General features: G+C 40.4%; 2 protein-coding genes across 2 annotated transcripts in view; both read left to right on the top strand.

The window, feature by feature from the left end:
* Positions 1–19,647, top strand: part of NPR3 (natriuretic peptide receptor 3) — a 466,739-nt gene that overhangs the window by 154,042 nt on the left and 293,050 nt on the right. The gene's annotated exons all lie outside the window — the stretch shown is intronic.
* AMACR (alpha-methylacyl-CoA racemase) lies at positions 1,266–18,167 on the top strand. The gene is made up of 5 exons (XM_065739993.1): positions 1,266–1,533; positions 6,344–6,487; positions 7,350–7,510; positions 11,256–11,442; positions 17,483–18,167. The coding sequence occupies exons 1-5, from the start codon at positions 1,284–1,286 to the stop codon at positions 17,890–17,892; spliced, it is 1,152 nt and encodes a 383-aa protein (XP_065596065.1). The 5' UTR covers positions 1,266–1,283; the 3' UTR covers positions 17,893–18,167.

Below are 19,647 nucleotides of genomic sequence, written 5' to 3' on the forward strand. Positions count from 1 at the left end.
ACTTCATTCCAGTACCTAGAAAGAGCCTACAAAAAAATCTATAAAGGGACACTTTGTCATATAGTGAAGTCATTGGACAAGGGGTAGTGTATTTAAGCCAAAAGAGGACAGATTTAGATTAGACATTAGTAAGAAATTCTTCACAGTGAAGGTGGTAGGTACTGGCACAGGCCAGAAAAAGGTACTGACACTGCCCAGAAAAGCTGTGGATGCCCCATCCCTGGAGGTGTTCAAGGTCAGGTTGAATGGGGCTCTGGGCAACACAGTCAAGTGGGAGGTGCCCCTGCCCACAGCTGGGGTTTGGAACTAGATGATTGTTAAGGTTCCTTCCAACCTGAGCCATTTTATGAATCTGTGGTAAGACAGGAGACATTTCTGGCTGAAGATCCACGTTGTTCTTGATGGGTGCAGGGCTGGGCTGATGGCCCCCACAGTGAAGATGGCACTGCTGAGCTGATGGAAAGCTTTAAGCCCTAAAATCTTTGTTAAAATTTTTATTTATTTAAAACCACAATGACATATTTGCTGTAAGCAGTTGTGCCAGCGCTGTCTTGACCATGTTATCTGGAGGCCAGGTTGGGAGAGGTGGGGCTGTTCAGGCTAGAGAGGGCTCCAGCGAGACCTGAGAGTGGCCTGTTACTATCTAAATAAAGGCTAAAAGAATGACAGGGACAGATTCTTCAGCAGCATCTGTTGCGACAGGATGAGGGGAAATGCCTTCAAACTAACGGAGTGGAGATTTAGATTGGATATAATTTTTTTTTTTTTTTTTAAATAAGTGAGGCTCTGGAACAGGTTGCCCAGAGAGGAGGTGGGTGCTCCATCCCTGAGGACACTGTAGATGAGACCTGAGCAGACTCTGAGCATTCTGATCTAATTGCAGATGTCTGCATTCATTGAAGGGGATTTGGACTAGATAAATAATCTTTAAGGCTCCCTTTCAACTCAAACTATTCTGTGATTCTGTTGAAGGCAATCTGCTAGATGGTTAAGATGTTTGCCAGCGGGCACTGCCTCTCGGGCAGAGATTACAGCAGCTGTAGCAGGCCCAGGCAGCCAGCTAAAGGGCAAATCTGGTGGTGGAAAAAGAAAGAATAAAAAAAAAAGTTCTTATTATTATCTCAACAACCAATATCCCGGAGTATGGCACGGGGAGGCTGAAGAACGCCCCAACCCTCCACGACAGCTTCGCAAAGCAAGGAAAAACGACCACCGCAGCTCTCCTCCGCACTGCGTCCGCTCGGGGATCGATGTCTCGGCGCTCGGCAGGCAGCGGCCGCGCCATGGCGCTGAGCGGGCTGCGCGTGCTGGAGCTGGCGGGGCTGGCGCCGGCGCCGCTCTGCGGCATGATCCTCGCCGACTTCGGCGCTCGCGTGGTGCGGGTGGACCGGGCTCCACGCTCCGCCGTGGGCACCGACGTGCAGGGCCGCGGCAAGCGCTCCTTGGCGCTCGACCTCAAACGGCCCCCGGGAGCGGCGGCCCTGAGGCGGCTGTGCGGCGGGGCGGACGTGCTGATCGAGCCCTTCCGCCACGGTGAGGCGGCGGCGGAGCCCCGGGTTAGGGGCTGAGGAGAGGGAGAGGGGCTGAGGAGAGTCAGCGGCGCGCGGAGAGGGAGAGGGAGGGGGCGGGTGCAGTGCCGGGGGGATTCCCTCCGTTTGTAGCTTTGCCAGTGTCTCTAGGGGAAACGGGTAGGTCTGTGGGACAGACGGGGATCTGAGGAATCCATCAGCCCGGCTGCACCAAAGGCAGAAACAGTGCTCTGCCGGGCCTTGCTGCAGTGCCTGGGGCAGGCTGAGCAAATGGTGCTTGGTGGCGTCTGTGCGTCTGAAACAAGAAGGCGTGTGTGAGGGTGCACAGCAGTGCTGCATTGGCTGTCAGCCCTGCTCGCGCCTGTGAGGTGAACACAGTGGGCAGTGTTGGAGCATACGATTCCTCTGTAGGCAGCAGATGTGCGCGAGATGCTTTGTTCATTCGTAAACCGTCTGTTTAACTTTAGGAATTTCTGGTTCCAAGGAAGAGAACATCTTCCATACGAGGACAGAATGAGGGAGATGGGGCTGTGCAGCCTGGAAAAGAGAGAGCTCTGAGGTTACCTGATTGTGGCCTCGCAGTGTGTAAATAAAGGCTGCATGAACGAGGGAGACAGTCTTCAGCAGCGTCTGTTGTGACAGAACAAGGGGAATGACTTCATTCTAACAAGGAAGATTTAGATTGGGTTTACAGAAGCTCTTGACAGTGAGGGTGGTGAGATGCTGGAACAGGTTGCCTGGAGATGTGGTGGATGCCCCATCCTTAGAGAAATTAGGGTTTATGGGCCTAAAAGTATAGGAGGTAAATGTGTGATCTAGCATAAAGCTAATGTGAACCATAGGGATAAGCAGGGCCCAGGTGGCAGGAGTTTCTTTAGGCATGCATGTACATGTACAGACCTTTAGACAGTGGTCTTGTGGTAGAGTGACTGTTTAACCCCCAGTCCTCACTGGTGCTTGAAAATCTTGCTCATATGGTGAGAGATTCAGCAGAAAGTAGCTTTTGACTTCATGTATTCTGAGCCAGTTCTATACTCTGTTGAGAAATATGTGCATGGAGTATTATTTGGTTCTGTCAGTAACTCTTTCAATTGAAAGAAGCTTTTAGACAAGCCAGTCCTGAAGCTTGTGTGAAGCTTCAGTCCCCAGTTCCTATTTTAAGGACATGGTTATGAATCCTAAAAAATTTTGTCCTTACTAAGGCTGATTTTTTCTTTCATTTCCTCTTGGTAATTAGACAGACCTTGATTTTCAGAATAGGTGTGATTTTGTAGAATTGTGGTACCAAATATAATCCCTTTTTCCATAATGTTAAATATTTGCACTGCCTGGTAATACAAGAGAAGTAAATCTTGAGGAATTTGAAGATGTACTAATTCTATAAACAGTCTGTGAAAAAAATTGCAATAGGTTGTGGAGTAGAACACACATATCAGTTATGTCAGTATTGGGACCTGTCCTGCTTAATATCCTTACTGATGACCTAGACAAGGGGATTGAGTGGATACTCAGTAATTTTGAAGATGACACCGAGCTGGGTGGAAGCGTTGATCTGCCTGGGCAAAGGAGGGCCCCACAGAGGGATGGACAGGCTGGATCACTGGCCTTAGGCCAATAAGGATGAAGTTCATAGAATCACAAAATCCTTAGAGTTGGAAGGGACCGTTAAAGGTCATCTAGTCCAACTCCTCTGCAATGAACAGGAAGATGCAGAGCTTGATCAGGTTGCTCAGAGCCTGATCCAGCCTCAGCTTGGAAGTCTCCAGGGACAGGGCATCAATCACATTTCTAAGCAACCTGATCCACTGCCTCAACACCTCATTGTAGAAGGCTTTCTCTTCATATCCAACCTCAGTCTACTCTCCCTGAGTTTGAAGCAATTTCCCTTCATTCTGTCACCACAGAACCTGCTAAAGAGTCTGTCCCCTTCTTTCTTGTAGCTCCCTGTTAGGTACTGAAAGGCTTCTGTCAGGTCACATCACAGCCTTCTCTTCTCCTGGCTGAACAGCCCCAACTCTTTCAGCCTGTCCTTATGTGAGAGGTGTTCCATTCCGTGGATCCTTTCTGTGGCCCTCCTCTGGATGCGCTCCAGCAAGTCTGTGTCTTCCTGTACTGAGGACTTCACATCTGGAGGCAGAACTCCTGGTGAGGCCTCACCAGTGCAGAGTAGAGGGGCAGGAACACCTCCCTCACACTGCTGACCACACTTCTGTTATGTAGCCTAGAGTACAGTTGGCTTTTTGGGCTACAAGGGTGCACTGCTGGCTCATGTCCAGCTTCCCATCCACCAGTACCCCAGGGACTTTTTCATTAAGGCTGCTCTCAATCCTTTCATCCCCCAGCTTACTACTGCTAGTGAAGGCTACCTTGACTGGGTGCAAGATCTTGCTTTTGGATTTTTTGAGCCTCATGAGGTTGACCTGGGCTCACTGCTCAGTGCTGCTCTCTGGATGGCATCTTGTCCATCTGATGTGTCAGCTGCACCCCACAGCTTGCTGTCATCAGCAGAATTGCAGAAGGTGCACTTGACTGTACTGTCAGTGTCACTGATGAAGTAATAAAGAGTACTGGCCCCAGTACTGACTCCTGGGGGTCACCACTTGTCACCAGTCTCCATCCAGACCTGAAGCCATTGACCACCACTCCAAGGACTCAATCCTGCATCTAGTTTTTTGTTCATTGAACAGTACTGATCAAATACACATCCTTCCAATTTGGAGAGAAGGATTTGTGGGGTACTGTGTCATAGGCCTTACTGAAGTCCAGATAGATGACATCAGTGGCTCTTCCCTTGTCCATTGATGTGGTGATACCATCATAGAAGGCCACCAAGGTTGGTCAAGCAGGATTTGCCCTTAGTGAAGCCATGCTGGTTCTCCCATATCACCTCACTGCTGTCCATGTGCCTTAACTTAGCTTCCAAGAGGATCTGCTCTGTGACCTTCCTTGGCACAGAGGTGAGACTGACAGGCCAGTAGTTCCCAGGGTTGTCTTCTTCTCATCTTCTTCTTACCCTTTTTCAAAATGGGTGGTCTGTGCATTCAATTCCTTTAGCCATTATCCCAGTGCCCTGAAGTCCCATTTGATATCCCTTCACCCATGTGTACCTGTTTATTCTCTCCCTATGTGGAAAAGCCGTACGGGGTTGTGGTCTGATGGCCATACTGAGGCAGGTAGTTTCCTGGTGACATCCAGAGCCCCAGGAGGACAGCGGCCTTCTCTAAGAAGAGTCAGCTTAGCATGTTCAGCTCCCTGTAGGGAGGAGTCACCTACTACTAAAACCTGTCTCTTCAATGATGTAGTCAACACCACTCACCATGACCAGGTGCCAGGTCCTGCACTTTGGCCACAACAACCCCAGACAATGTTACAGGCTTGGGGCAGAGTGGCTGGAAGACCATGTGGAGGAAATGGACTGCTTGTCAGTGTTGACTAAACATGAGCCAGCAGTGTGCCCAGGTGGCCACAAAGGCCAGTGGCATCCTAGCTTGTATCAAAAATAGCATTGCCAGCAGGAGCAGGGAGGTGATCATCCCTGAGTACTATGCTCTGGTGAGGCCGCACCTTGAGTACTGTGTTCAGTTTTGGACCCCTCACTACAAGAGGCCTTGGAGCATGTCCAGGAAGGCTGGTGAAGGGTCTGGAGCACATATCTTAAGGGGACTGGCTGAGGGAACTGAGATTGTTCAGTCTGAAAGTGACTCGGGAGATCTTATTGCACTCTACAATTACCTGAAAGGAAGTTATGGAGAGGTGGGAGTCAGCCTCTTCTCCCACGTAAGGAGTGATAGGACTAGAGGGAGTGGCCTGAAGTTGTGCCATGGGTGGTTCAGGTTGGATAGTTGGAAAAATTTCTTCTCCCAGAGAGTGGTCAGGCAGTGGAACTAGCTGCCCAGGGTGGTGGTGGAGTGAACATCTTTAGAGATGTTCAGAAAGCATTTAGTTGTACTGAGGGACGTGGTATAGTGGGGAAATGCTGGTGGTAGATGAATGGTTGGTCTAGATGATCTTGGAGGTCTTTTCCAACCCTGGTGATTTTGTGATTTTATGGTGAGTCAATCCTTTCCTCTCTGAATTGAATCTCCCAGCATTCGCAATACAGATAGTAGCTTGTAGTTTGACTAGAAAGCAGTGAGCCAATAAAAATCTGCATCTTCAACTTGAATCAGCTTCTTTTAAATCCATTGTTAATGCAAGATCAAAAATTTAGGCTTGATTACTCTAAGTCCATGCTGATCAAACCTATTGATTTCTTAAAGTTCCTTTTTCTCTGCATTAGAGAAGAACACATTTTCTTTTGTGTAATTATTACAATTAATTTGTGTAATATTCAGTGGCATGGTCCATTTGCGTCAGTGAGTTAAAAGACATAGGAATGCTCATTGTACTGAGAGGCTAATGTGATGAGGAAAATATATTCCTGTGAAAAATAAAAGAGGTATCATGTCACCTGGATGTGGAAAATGTAAGAATCAACTCTTTTTGGTGAGAAGCTGTTTTAAAGCTACCTTCAATAGCTTTCTACTATAGGGCAGAGTAAGCTGATGGCCTGTTTTTGGAAAACAAAACCAACAACAAAGTAGAAAAATAAGAAATGACCCTAAATCTTTGTTTCCACTTAATTGGCTTACATTCAAAATGTATGCAGTTTGCTGGTAATCTGTGACATTCTGACTGTTAATATTTTAATATGAACAATTATTTAGAATGTATTATTTCAGAAGTTGCAGTTCATTTCAATTGTTTTATGATTAGTTCTTGAATCATCTATATTAGTAAATGTAAATTAGGATTCTGTGCTTTGTCTCATTAAGGTGTCATGGAAAAACTTGGTCTTGGTCCAGAGGTCCTTCTGCATGAGAACCCCAGACTCATCTATGCTAGACTTACTGGATTTGGTCAGACAGGAAAATATGCCAAGTCTGCAGGTCATGACATCAATTACATGGCTTTATCAGGTAAGCTGTAAAATTTTATGTTGAATGAAGTGTTATTTTTCTCGTAAGTCAAGACTCAGGAATTCACTGAGAAGTTACTTGCAGGTAGCTCAAATAACCTCAGATGCCATCTGGTGAAACAGCTGGCCGGATCTAAAGCATACCTGTCAATGAAAGGAAGGTTTCTTTCTCCTTTTGCTGCTCCCAGCTTGTTTCTTCAGTCAGGTCTGGTGCTTGCTTAATCCCTTCGGAAACTGACTCACCTCCCTATTAATTAAAAAAAAAAAAAGGAAAAAAAGGATGTTTTTCTTAAGGAAATTGAGTTGAAGCAAGAGATCTGACAAATATAAAATGCTGGTACAAGAAAGGTTGAAAGCTGGCTGGACTGGACAGTTTGTTTTGGTAGCAACAGTGAGCTGTTAGGCTGGACCAGCATGACTTCTCAGACTGCACAGTTTTATTCTTCCTTGGAGTTATATTATCTGAATAACATTTTTATCTTTATAGAAAGAAGTTATGCTTTTTTGTCATCAGGGCTTTTCTCCTAGAAAATATAATTATAATCCTAAAAGGTCTGCTGATTGTTTTGTGTGTATCTGTGAGCATCAGCTTTTTTTTTTTTTGATCAGTGTTTTGTCTAGGAGGTACTAACTTCTTTATTAATTTGTATATTCAGGTATGTCGTTACTGACGTGATTTCATATATCCTGTTGCTTGCGAATAGCAGATGAACTGTTTGCTAGAACGCAGCTGGAGATGAGTCAGAACACCATTGGGAGTTTGCTTTGGCCTGTATTTGCCAGCGTAGATTGAAAATAATGAAATTGAAATGATAAATGTCAGTTTTTAAAGCTTATGTTTGCATTGTTTGCTCTGCTTTCAGGTGTGCTGTCAAAGCTGGGTAGAAAAGGTGAAAATCCATATGCACCTTTAAATCTTCTAGCTGATTTTGCTGGTGGAGGTGTGATGTGTGCACTGGGCATTATTATAGCCCTGTATGAACGTACTGTATCTGGCAAAGGGCAGGTTGTTGATGCAAGTATGGTAAGTCTTGTCATGAAGAAGGGGTGGAAAAATGTTTGGATTCATTTGTTGAGACTTTGTTGTTTTTCTTCCTAGTCTTCAGTCTCTTAAAAGGAGGAAGCTGGAGCTATTGACTAAGGTTTAAAATGGAGAACTTGGAATGGGACAGTAAATAATCTCATTGGTATTTTTCTACCTGCAGACAGTTTTCACGGGTCACCATGATATCCTTATAACTTGGGGGGACATGCTGCAGCTCTTTTCCAGTGCCTTTCCCTGTTTTTCTTCTACCAGTCTACCTTCTTCAAAAACTGTTAGCTGTGTATACTTTGTGAATAAATTTGATATGTGGAAAGAGAGTTTGCAATAAACAACTAAAACATTAAAGAAAAAATAATGATCCTAATAAAATACTTGCATTAGTTTTGTCCTAGATAAAGCTGCTTGTAAATTTGGGATGGATTGTGTCTTCTAAGAAGCACTGTACCCTAGAAAAATTACACTGCTGTGGGTCATTGCTGAGAAATTAATTTCAAACTCTTTGCATTAGTGTGCTGTAAAATAAAGGCTAAATTTTTTGATTGCTAAATTATTATTATTGTAGTATTTTTAAGTGCAAGGCCACTCATTTACACTCATTATAGAAAAAATATATATTTAAATTTATTCTTGAAACCTGCATGGCAAGTGTGATGTCTTTCTTCTCCCCTCCTTGCTTTCCATCTCTCCTTCACTTTCTTCCTCTCTGAATATGAGGGTTTTTTTTTTTTTCTAATTATTTAAGTGTTTTCTGCAGTAAGATGAGTGGTGATCAGGGGGTTGTGTTTAGTAAATTCATAGAGGATGTGGATGTGGGAAGAGCTGCAAGCATGTTGGATGACAGGATTAGAATTGAAAATGACCTTTACAAATTGGAGAGATGACCTGAAAAAAATTGGCTGAAATTCATTGAGACTTCTGCTCTGTATTTTTCTTAAGCAAGAACAATTAGCTGCACAAATATAGTATGAGAACAATAGGCTGAAGTATCATCCTGGAGTTTAATAGTCACAAGCTGAACATGAGTCAACAATGTAGTGTTGTTGTGAAACACATACACACTGTATTGGGATGTATAAACAGGAAATAGAGCCAGCAAAGTTTCTTAAGTAATTCCTACAGTCTAATCAGTATTTCTAAAGCCACAGGAAAATACTTTTTCTGACACTGGACATTGCCCTTCACTAAAAAAATGACCAGTTTGTGGAGGACTGTGAAACAACAGAAATGATTGTGAGTGTGAAAAAGGAAAATTAAAATGATTTGCATCTTTATAGAAAGATATGGCAAGTCTTCAGATACTTCAGATACTTCTTGTAGTTCAGAATAGAATGGTTGAGTTGGAAGGGACCTTCAAAGGTCATCTAGTTTAACTATTTGGAGTATTACTTCACTATTAATACTTGGTTGCTAAAAAATACTTCAGTGATTTAGTACAAGTCCTCTAGTGTCCTTACAAAATCTCTGGCATATTGGGAATGGAACATGGGATATGTTTTGGCTGTAGAAAAGTGTGTCAGTTGCTTACCTCAGAAGAATTAACAGGTCAGAACGGCTTCATGTATTGTCTCTTCTCATTGACTCTGTAAGGATAACAGTACAATGAGCACAATACTTACTGAGTATGATGCAGAGTGGATGCCACAAGGTAGTATGGTAGGCACAGTGATGCCTCTGCACCCTTACACATGAATTAGGGGGCACTTTAGGTACACTTGAGATATAGACACAGACTGCAGCTGTTGGTAGGCATCTGATCAAACGTGACTCCCTCCTTGTGGAAAGGCAGCCACAGGAAAAGATGGTAGTAATTATCACTAGCCTAATAGTCTCATGGTGAAAGCATTTAGCTGTCTTACAGAAGTCTGGGATGCCAGGTCTTTCTCAGCCTGGAGGTGTTCAAAACTCCCACATCCTGTAAGAGTTCCTTAGTCACAAGGATAGAGGTTAGGTTGGTGTGGGTTTATTCTCAGCTTTGTTTGAACTGCTTCATTCTGCAAAGGGAACAGAAGGCTTATGGAGCTGACAGGGGTCATCCAGGGGAACTGTGCCTCTGGATTCCTGTCCTTCTTTCAGAGGCTGCTCATGCTTTTAGCATTAGAAAATCATTAAGTGAAATGCCTAATGATTATGATAATCACTGTACAGTTAGGCTAAATGTAGCCTTTTTTTTTCACGTTTTAAAAGAAAGTGACCACATTAATGTGCATATGTGGTGTAATTTGAGCATGCCTTTGGAGATTTGTTGAGGATGTTAGGCACTTTCATCTCTGAAGTGCAGCAGAGCTCACGCTGAAGTAGCTGACCAGTTCCCCAGATAGGGGTATTTCTGAAATCCACGTATCATTGCAAAATAGTAGTCCTGTTTTATTGTATTTCCAGGGCAGATTATACAGTGAATAGATATTTTCAGTAGTTTTGAGAAATTTTTGGAACCAAAATCTAACTTACAGTTACGAGCTTATTCTTGTATTATCCCCACTTGTTATTACCCTTACTTGTGGTGTTTTTTGTGTAATTTTTTGTTAAAATGAGCAGTGCAAGATAAGATCGATAATAAAGCAAGCCCCATTTTTATATCTTTGCAGTCATTTTGCAAGCATGCAAATGATGTTATGCCATAGTATTTTTTCATAAGAAAGTTAACATCATCATATGACAATAAGGGCAAAAATATTTCTGTATTTGTAGCAGGAACTTGAGAAAGAGGCTAAGCAATATGTATTAAATGAAGAAACCTTAATGACTTCATACTTCAAGGATTTGCAGATCTTAAATTCTTGTTTTGAAGGGGACGAAATATATATGAAAAATTAGTAGCTTTTTATTTTGGTACATGTATTGTTAAAATATAATGTCATCTAATTTTAATCATGATGTTTACACAATCCTCACTAGCACACAGCTTGAGGAATCTTGTCTCAATCTCACTGACATTTCTACATTTGGATGTGAATGTTTACTAGATAATTACACAGCACAGGTTTTCCACTTTTCCATTGGAGTATTTCTCATCATGTCCTATTACTGTCTTATCTTCCCTTACGATTTTTCTAATGCTGTCAGAAGAAATTAGTTCTTGCTGGTGAGCAAAACTGTTGAGTAAGGTTTTGCTTGTAAAGATAGGAAAAAGTAATTACATAAAAGCTGAACAACCTGAATTTTCAACTAGTTGTGCTCTGCATAACCAAAATTTGAAGGAGAAATCTGGAACAGGATTAACCACATTTTCTAGTGTTGTATTCATGAGACAGTTGCCTATTCAAAGGTTACCTTGGTATTTTGCTATGACTGCTATGACAAGAGTGTGAGAATATGATTTTTAACTTGGGGATCCAGATGAGCTTTCTGGTTTGGATCTTACAAGAAGGTTTTAACTTTCAATTTCCTTCTAGTTTTTTCTTCTAAAAATAGCAGTATATTCAAGAAAATATAATGTTCAGAAATGTATGTTTTTATATATTTTATAAATTTTTACATACCTAAGTATAAATTCTTGTATATAAAAATACAGGAAAACTGATACTTAAAGGATTTATGCTTACTGGTATAGGCATCTTGATTTCTAGAGACAGAATGTTTGATGGTTAAAAATGTTCTATAGAGGTAAGAAGTTTATTCTTTCAACTAAAATTACTTACTGTTCTCTCCTAGTGGGTGTAAAATCACTAAAGTATTACTGAAGCTGTTGTTTTTATTTGGGTTTTTTTTTTTTGTGCATCTAAAGGTAGAAGGACTAGCATACCTAAGTTCTTTTCTGTGGAAATCACAAAATTTAGGACTCTGGAACAGACCACGAGGTGAGAACCTACTAGACAGTGGTGCACCATTTTATGAAACCTACAAGACCTCTGATGGAAAATTCATGGCTGTTGGTGCTATTGAGCCTCAATTCTATGACCAGTTAATAAAGGGTAAGTAGCCTGGAATAGTTTTTTCCCATCAGAAATACGTTGTTGAATGACATGAATTTAGTTGTGTATGTTTCTATGTAAAAGCCAAACACTTCTTGAAACTAAGTGGGTAGTATGGTAGCAGAAGACTTCTAGGAATTGATTTCTTTGTTTTTCAGTCTTTCGTGTTACGTCAAATACTACACTTAAATTAGAATTTTTCTTCTGGGATTACAGCAGTGGTAGTCCATGATCTGGTTTGGTTTGAGCACTACTGAACTATTTTTCAGAACTGTTTTATTCAATGGAAGTGAATACAGATTGAAAGAAGGCTTGATTCTTTGATACTGCAAATAAAATTTCAAGCAGTTTCAGTTATTTCTGCTGTAAAATTTTTAAGCGGCTTGAACTTATTTTAGAAGTAAATGCTCATTAAATAATTAAGTTAAACTGGAATATTTTGTAAAAACAAAGTTTTATGAATTAATTTCTGTCGCAGAATTTGAGTATTTTGTGTGTGTGTGCATCCAGCTTTGGATGTGATTTCTATATTTAAGATTTTTGAAATATGTTGGTAAAATTCAGTTTACCTCTTCTATAAATTAGAAAAAGTTAGGATATAGAAACTACATAAAACAATAAGAAAGCTCTGCTCTGTGTGACAGACACAGGGCCTGAGGGCACAGCATGGAGCTGTGCCGGGGAGGGCAGGGGCTTAGGGAAAGGCTCTGCCCCAGAGGGCAGTGGGCATGGGACATGCTGCCCAGGGCAGTGGGCACAGCCCTGAGCTGCCAGAGCTCACAGAGCATTTGGACAGCACTCTCAGACACTGGGTTTGAATTTGGGTGGTGCTGTTTGTAGCTGAGAATTGGGCTCCGTGATCCATGTGGGTCCCTTCCAGCTCAGGATATACCATAAATCTGTGCAGAATCAATACTGCTGAAGCTTAAAACATGAAGTGGTGTTCTAATTTCAGATATTTATGGCATTAAATCTTATTTCTCAAAATAATTCAATACATATTTTCATTTTCCAGTGTGATATTTCCAGTGAAATATAGCAAAAGTTGTCAATCTAATTTTAATTTTGTATAGTGAGGAGTACCAACGTAAGAATAGCTAAAGTGAACGCTTTCAGACAGTGTTCCATAGACTGCTTTTTTGTACAAATGGCTTAAACATGGTAAATCTTTGCTGAGTGAAGATGGCAGTGCCTAAGTGTCTCTCCATGGGTGATTCTATCAGTTATAGAGAGTACCTTCTCATAGGCAGTTACTGTCAGCTCTGCCCCAGTCGGCTGCACTGTGCTAACAAGAGCATAGTCAGTGCCAGGACCAGGGCCTGCACTTATATAGGAGTTTTTGAAACTCAGGAGTGCAGTTAAGACAAGATGACATGAAGGTATTTGATCATAAGATGGGATATGCCTTTGGTGAGTGGGATCCCTAAGTGACTGTGTTCTATGTGACTAAAAAAGGCTGTTTATCGGCATAGCTGTACATTGATGTATGAAATGCATATGGCAGGCTCCTGAGGTAACTCACTGACATGTCTTAGCACTATGTGCTTCATCCAGGTAGATGCCAAGTTTGGAAGATCCACATTCCTGGCTGAAGATAGTGGTATTCCTGTTTCTCGTTGACCTGAGAATATCTTGTCTGTCTTTAAGATCAATTTCTATTCTACTCTTTCTTGAAAGAGACAGTTGTTTATTTCACACTGCAGTTCTTGGAAATGCTATTTTCATCCAACCCCTGGAATCTTTTATTGCTTGCAAGAAAGAACTGGAGATGAAAAACAAGTATAAAACTGTGCTAAAGTAAAATATAACCTCCTCTTTTGGAAGTTAGGAAATTGCAATTCCAGTACATGTCTTTAGGGAGAATTCCCATATTAAATACAAAGGAAAGGAAAAAAAGAATATATTTTCATCTTCAAGTACCCACAGGTTTGGCTTGAGGTGATGAAATAGTGCCTGCAGTACTCATGGCTGCAGCATTTTATACTTCCCAGGAGATTAAGTTGCAGGAGTGGAATAGAATCCATAGTTGTTATCAAAGGAAGTAAATTCTATAACGGAGTCAGGTATTGGTTTGTCCTTCTTTCTCAGAGAACCTTTGCTGACCGCCTAAGCATTCTGTGCTGATTATTGCTCCAGGATGAAGTAATCAGGCTTTTCTCTGTCAGCAAGCCAGTCACATTATCTAAGAAAATCATTGAGATGGTTGAATCCAGTGTTCATACAGTGTATCGTGATCACTGATTAGTTTCTGTCTTACCTAGATATCTATTTACTGAGGAAATTGCTAAAATCTTATTTTTCTCAGAAATATATAGCACAAATTTGGAGCAGCAACTATAAATTCATCTGCCTATTCTGGGGCATCCACATTCAACAGTTTTATTTTCACGCTTGAAAGAATTTGGTTTGCTTAAAATGTGTAGAAAAAGCTAAATTTTAACAGCTGAAGTTTCATAAGTTATTTCAGCTATAAAATATCTGTTTACTTAGGTGTAAGTTAGGGAATCACAGAATCACAGCATGTCAGCGATTTGAAAAGTCTTCCAGTCCAATCCCCCTGCTGGATCAGGAACACCAAAGACAGATCACACAAGAAATGTCCAGATGGGTTTTGAATGTCTCCAGAGAAGGAGACCCCACAACCCCTATGCACAGCCTATTCCTGCCTTCTGTTACCCTTACTGTGAAAAAGTTTTTTTCTCTTATTTATGTGGAACCTCCTGTATTGCAGCTTGCAACAGTTTCCCCTTGTTCTGGGTTCTGACTATACAAGTTCTAAGGCTGAAATGTGTAATCACAGCTGCGTGTGTGTTTCAGTGTGCTTATTTCAAAAATTCAGTATACAGACTGCTGTCTTCTAAGAAAATACTTTTTTTTTTGTCTTTAATAACATTTTCTCTCCTGTTTGTAGTCAATAATTTGCTTTCTGTGTTCTGTGAAAGCAAGACTGAACTCATAGTTTTTTACAAGACTGTATTTAAAATAAGTCATCTTTCCTCATTGTATTCATGTGCATATTACGAATTACTGAGACTTTCACATAGGAATAATTACCCCCCTTCAGTAGCTCTGCTTGCAAGCTTTCTGGAGCAGCCATGTACTGAGTTAGAGCAGATGATTCGTCTTGTGGCTTTTTGAATATTTTTCCTTTCTGGAATATCTGTTACAGAAATTTACTTCAGAATTTAAGCTTTTGAATGTTATAGGGAAGAAAAAGCAGCTTGTGAGAACTGCATTTCACAAACCCAAGGAGCTTTGACTTAGACTGAGTCATCTGTTCAAGGTATTAACTCTCTACTTTGAAGTAGCTTTAAAATAATATGTTCCAGTTACAGTTCCATAATTTTATTTCATACTTCTTTTTTTTCCCCATAATTCTGGTCAGATCTGCTGGTTCTGTTCCAGATACAATCTAAAGCCTCTTTATGCCTCTCCGTCCATACTCAGAAGATAGGTTACTTTTGCCATTCTTTTGTAATGAGAACACAAGGATAGGAGTTTCGTGAAAGTAGCAGTTGGAGATTTAAAGATTGCAGAAGTGAGCAGAGGAAGTGATTTCTGAAGGAGCTGTCACCGCCCCGAGAATTCTGGTGAGCAGAAGCAAGACCATCTTTTGGGTTTTGATTCACATCAGTGTTTTCCTTCAGAGTTAGGAGCCCAGTACTGGAACTGAGTGCAGTTAATGAAATAGTGAGGAAAAGTCTTTCTTAAGGATCTTCAGTGGGAGACTTCATATGTTAAAAAAGAAAATAAATCTTGGTTTGAGAAAAATCTTGGCTTTTGTGGATTGTGTTCAGCAGGGAAAATTAAATTTTTTCTTACCATAAACTTACAAAATTCAAGAATAAATCTGTTATATGAAAGACCGAAGCTGTAAAAAATAGATATGATAAATAATTGCTGTAATAGCTGCAGTGTCATGAGTTGAATTCTGATTTCACTATAGACCTTCTCCTATTCACAAACATGCTGCAATCCTTTTGGTCATATTAATTTTATTACTGTAAAAGTCAGCCAGTGAGTAATAAACCTTCGCATTTTACAAGAAACCTGGTGTAAGATGCATGTGCTACTAATGTTAAGTCTCAGTATTGAAATAAAAAGAGTCAGAATGTCCTCCAGCTGTCCTATAAATTGCTTCTGCAAGTTCCTCTTTATCTGTAGCAGTATGAGCTTAGTATTGCTGAAGCCAAGCTGGGAGAGGCATGCAGAACACGAAGCTCATGTATCAGGCAAGAAGGATGAACTTTGCCCTGCCTGTGTCAAGGGGGTTGGAACTTTATGATCCTTGGGGTCCCTCCAACCCGAGCCATTCTATGATTGTGTGAATGTCACTATTTAAAGTTAACTTTGCATTGATAGGAAAAGCAGAAACAGTCACAAAAGTTATAAACGTGTTTAATAAACCTTTTACTATGGTGTGTCTTCTATTTAAAAGAATGGAAAAAATTTAGAAAGCACTTGAAAAACATAGTTGAATCTTTATGAAGCATTTCTACAGAGCTCTACATTTTGTGATGATGACCTGTACTGTTTCAAAAATCTACTAATGCTCTGAATTCAATACAGCATTGTTAAGAAATGCACAGCATAGATGAACATTATAGTTCCACAATTACAATGAAGCTAGTGATGATAATGGTTTCCTCATTACATTTTGGACAATTGTCCCACATAATTTTAAGTTTTACTTGAGTTTATTTTGTATGAGTCTGTTTTAAAATTTCTGCAGAAACAGTGCTTTCAGTTTGTTGCTTCAGTAAATAGTGTGCAGATAATGATTCAATAAAGCTGTGGCAATTATGGAGATTTAATTTTTCTTTTTTCAAAAACCATTATGCCGAAGCTGTACCAGGTAGGCTATTAGGCTTTTTTAAACAAAAATCTTTAGATGAAAATTGAACAAGAAAAGCTTGGAAACCAGTCTTGATTGCTTTACCAGATACACTCTGTAAAAGACTATTTTGCTTGTGATTATATTGAGTGAAATATATCATTTTGCGGTATCCCAAACAGTTCTGTGCTCTGTAATTGTTTCCTTGTTGACTCAGTTGTTCCTGCTGCAATTCTCTTCATTTGCACCACAAATGGTTACACGAGCTGGAAAATGAGAGGCTTTGGTGCTTAAATGTTGTCAGTTCATACTATTTAAAGTTGAGGTCTTCAGTGGTCCTTGGGAAATGAGCATGTAATATTAAATTCTAGGTTCTGCATATTGTTTTATTTTACTAGAGCATGTGTGCATAGATTCAGCCAGCTTTCCATCTGGCACAATCTCCAGACGTAACTGTGTAATGGAGTAACGGCAGATCTTTATTCATATGAGACTGAATGGTAGAATGAAAAACAATAAGCCCATGTGACTGACCTAGGAAGCTGGGTCCTTAAGCAGTTAGGGAGTGTAGGGGTGTAGATTCAAGAGCAGAAGCAGAAGCATCTGAACCTGGGAAGTGTGCTGAAGAGGTGGGCTGCAGATGCTGCTGGAGCCCGTTTGGACTGAGTGGGTCTGAGAAGCAGGTCAGTTATCCTGTAGCCACCCGCAGCCAAGCTGTCTCATTCACACTGAGCCTGAGCATATCCATCCTCATGGTCTTTTCACCTCTAGCATGGAAATACCCAATGAATTTGGACTCTAAACAGCTTCTGAGCCCTAAGTACATTGCTGCAGCCCTCAACTCATTCAGCAGAGTTCTGTACCAGGTGGTAGATAACACAGTACCTATTCCAGAAAATGTTTTCAGGACAAAGTGTTACCTCTAGGCCGCTGCTGCTTTTATAAGGTGTTTATGAAAGTGAGCACCTATTAGATAAACTTAGAGGGCTGCAGCTGATAATGTTTACTCTAATTGGAAATCACATAACGTTTTATTTTTCTTCTCCCTGGCCTATGTTGTCAATATCCTAAAATATTTTTTTTTCAGTTAGTATGCCGTGCTGTGCAGAACTGTCTGCAAAATAATAGCATTCTGAGAAACATACTTAATTAGGGGCAGCACTTTATTTTATCTAAACTAAGCTGTTTTGCTTTTTCTCCTTTCAGGTCTTGGGCTGGATTCAAATAAACTTCCCAGTCAGTTGAGTTTCTCTGACTGGCCTGAAATGAAGAGGAAGTTTGCATCCATCTTTGCACAGAAGACACAGAGTGAATGGTGCAGTATATTTGATGGAACTGATGCCTGTGTGACCCCTGTTTTATCCTTTGATGATGCTCCCTTACATCAGCATAATAAACAAAGAAGTTCTTTTATTAAAAATGATCAAGAAGAGATAAGTCCTAGACCTGCTCCTCTTCTTTCAAGGACCCCTGCTGTTCCATCATTTAAAAGAGATCCTTTTATAGGCGAGCACACAGAAGAGATACTTCTAGAATATGGATTTACTCAGCAAGAGATTGCTAAACTTTATTCTGAGAAAGTAATAGAATCCAACAAACTAAAAGCTAATTTATAATCTGATTATGCAAATTGGATGAACTTGGGGCTGACGCAGTAAGATTTTATGTATTGAATTACAATGACAAATGAATATTTGTGTGCAGTTTCTTTTAAGTGAACGTTATAAATGAAGTTTAAAATGTAACAGAAAACAATGGGAGTTCTGTGTTTGTGTACCTGAATGGTTTACAGTCTACAGTGACACCAGAAATGTGGTCTGAAGTTCTATGCTATTTGACTTAGTAAGCAGATATAAGTCCTCAACATTTTTTTCAAATAGTCTACCCTGTGAAATTTCTTAAAATACAGTTAAATGCTTAGTAAGCAGTTGATTATTTACCTACAGGTTAAAGGGGATTTTTATCTTACCATATTGGTTGATTTGCCTTATCATACCTAAACAATGTTCTGGATAATGCTGTTTCCTTGTGTTTCTGCAGAGTTATTGTGATAAAGTAGTTGTATTCAGTATCCTGTCTATATTCTCTTACTACAGTCTCCTGGTTGTATTATGTTCAGCATCCCTGTTTGCCTGAAAAATCATTTCAGAAATAAATTCCTCATTATAAAATATCTGGCAAATATCGATCCTTTATTTCTGGAAAAATGAAAGGCACAGGTAGTTGAACAGGTTTTAAACAAAGTTTATACTATGGTGGTTGTCAGTTCCTTCAAAATTAGTAATTTGAAATGTTCTTTGCTCTTTCATCATGAATATATATGGCTTTGTATACAATCTTCTTCAGTCATGAATTTTGACACAAGGGTTGGTTTTTGTAAATGATTCTGGTTATTTTTAATGTTGCTGAAGAAAGGCTTGTTGATTATGAAGACTTCCAAAGCTGAGATATGATTTTTTTTATATGCTCATGGCGAAGTGTCTGTGTTAGTACTGTTCGAAAAACTCTTTTACATTGTGTTGCACAAACACCCTCATGGAAACAAGAATTATCTAATAGATATTGACTGATCAGTTAACAATCATTAAAAACATTGTAAGATTTCAATTTATAATCACTTTGATGAATTACTTAAAATATTATATACCATTGCAATATTACAGAGCCATAGTATTCCGACTCAGAGGGGACCCACAGTGATCATCAAATCTAATTCCGTGCTCCATGCTGAGATCTGAGGATTTGCCTAGTGTCATATGTATCGGACTGTATTGGACCAGTGTAAATATTGCCAAGCATAGTCATCAGCACACTTAGGTTTTGACCCAAAATTTGATAATGTTGATACAAAAATTACCATTAAAGTTAGCTGCCTCAGTCAGGTGGCTAACCTGGAAGGGTGGGGTTTTTGGTATGTCACTAGCTTTTCTTTAAAAGCCTTCTGCTTGCTTTCCAAATATAAGCGTGCCCGGTAAGACTTCAAAACAAACAAACAAAAAAAAAAAAACAGCCTAAGCAATGATGATATCCTTTGTTTTTCAGAAATGAAGAAAATAATCAGTTGTACTGAGGGTGGCACAGAACAGATACAAAAAATACTCACCAGCTGCAGTTTGACAGATTTCTATCAAGCTTTTTGTCTGTTACTGACTCTATAGTTGGAAACTTTTCTGGACGTTTGACTGCTCATTTCCCTGCCTGCCTTGTGGATCAGCAGGAGGTCAGCACTCTTGCTGAATGAAAAGAGGAGAGCTCCAGATTCTTGGTGACACCATTGTCTTGCAGCAGCAAGAGGAGTGACTGGCTTTGTGTCGGGCTAATCCCGCACCTCTCCCACGTGATGTATGTTCCCACTGTAGGCGTGTTTTGTG

Source organism: Cyrtonyx montezumae, unplaced genomic scaffold, assembly GCF_038088225.1.
Source record: "Cyrtonyx montezumae isolate F1298 unplaced genomic scaffold, pur_monq_1.0 scaffold_25, whole genome shotgun sequence".
In the NCBI taxonomy this organism is placed as follows: Eukaryota; Metazoa; Chordata; class Aves; order Galliformes; family Odontophoridae; genus Cyrtonyx; species Cyrtonyx montezumae.

What these genes read in the sequence shown, in the direction of transcription:
- AMACR (XM_065739993.1), top strand. Translation starts at nt 1,284, where the DNA reads ATGGCGCTGAGCGGGCTGCGCGTGCTGGAGCTGGCGGGGCTGGCGCCG. An exon ending in CAATTACATGGCTTTATCAG is followed by an intron (nt 6,488 to 7,349) that starts GTAAGCTGTAAA and finishes CTCTGCTTTCAG; the next exon opens with GTGTGCTGTCAAAGCTGGGT. An exon ending in AGGTTGTTGATGCAAGTATG is followed by an intron (nt 7,511 to 11,255) that starts GTAAGTCTTGTC and finishes GTGCATCTAAAG; the next exon opens with GTAGAAGGACTAGCATACCT.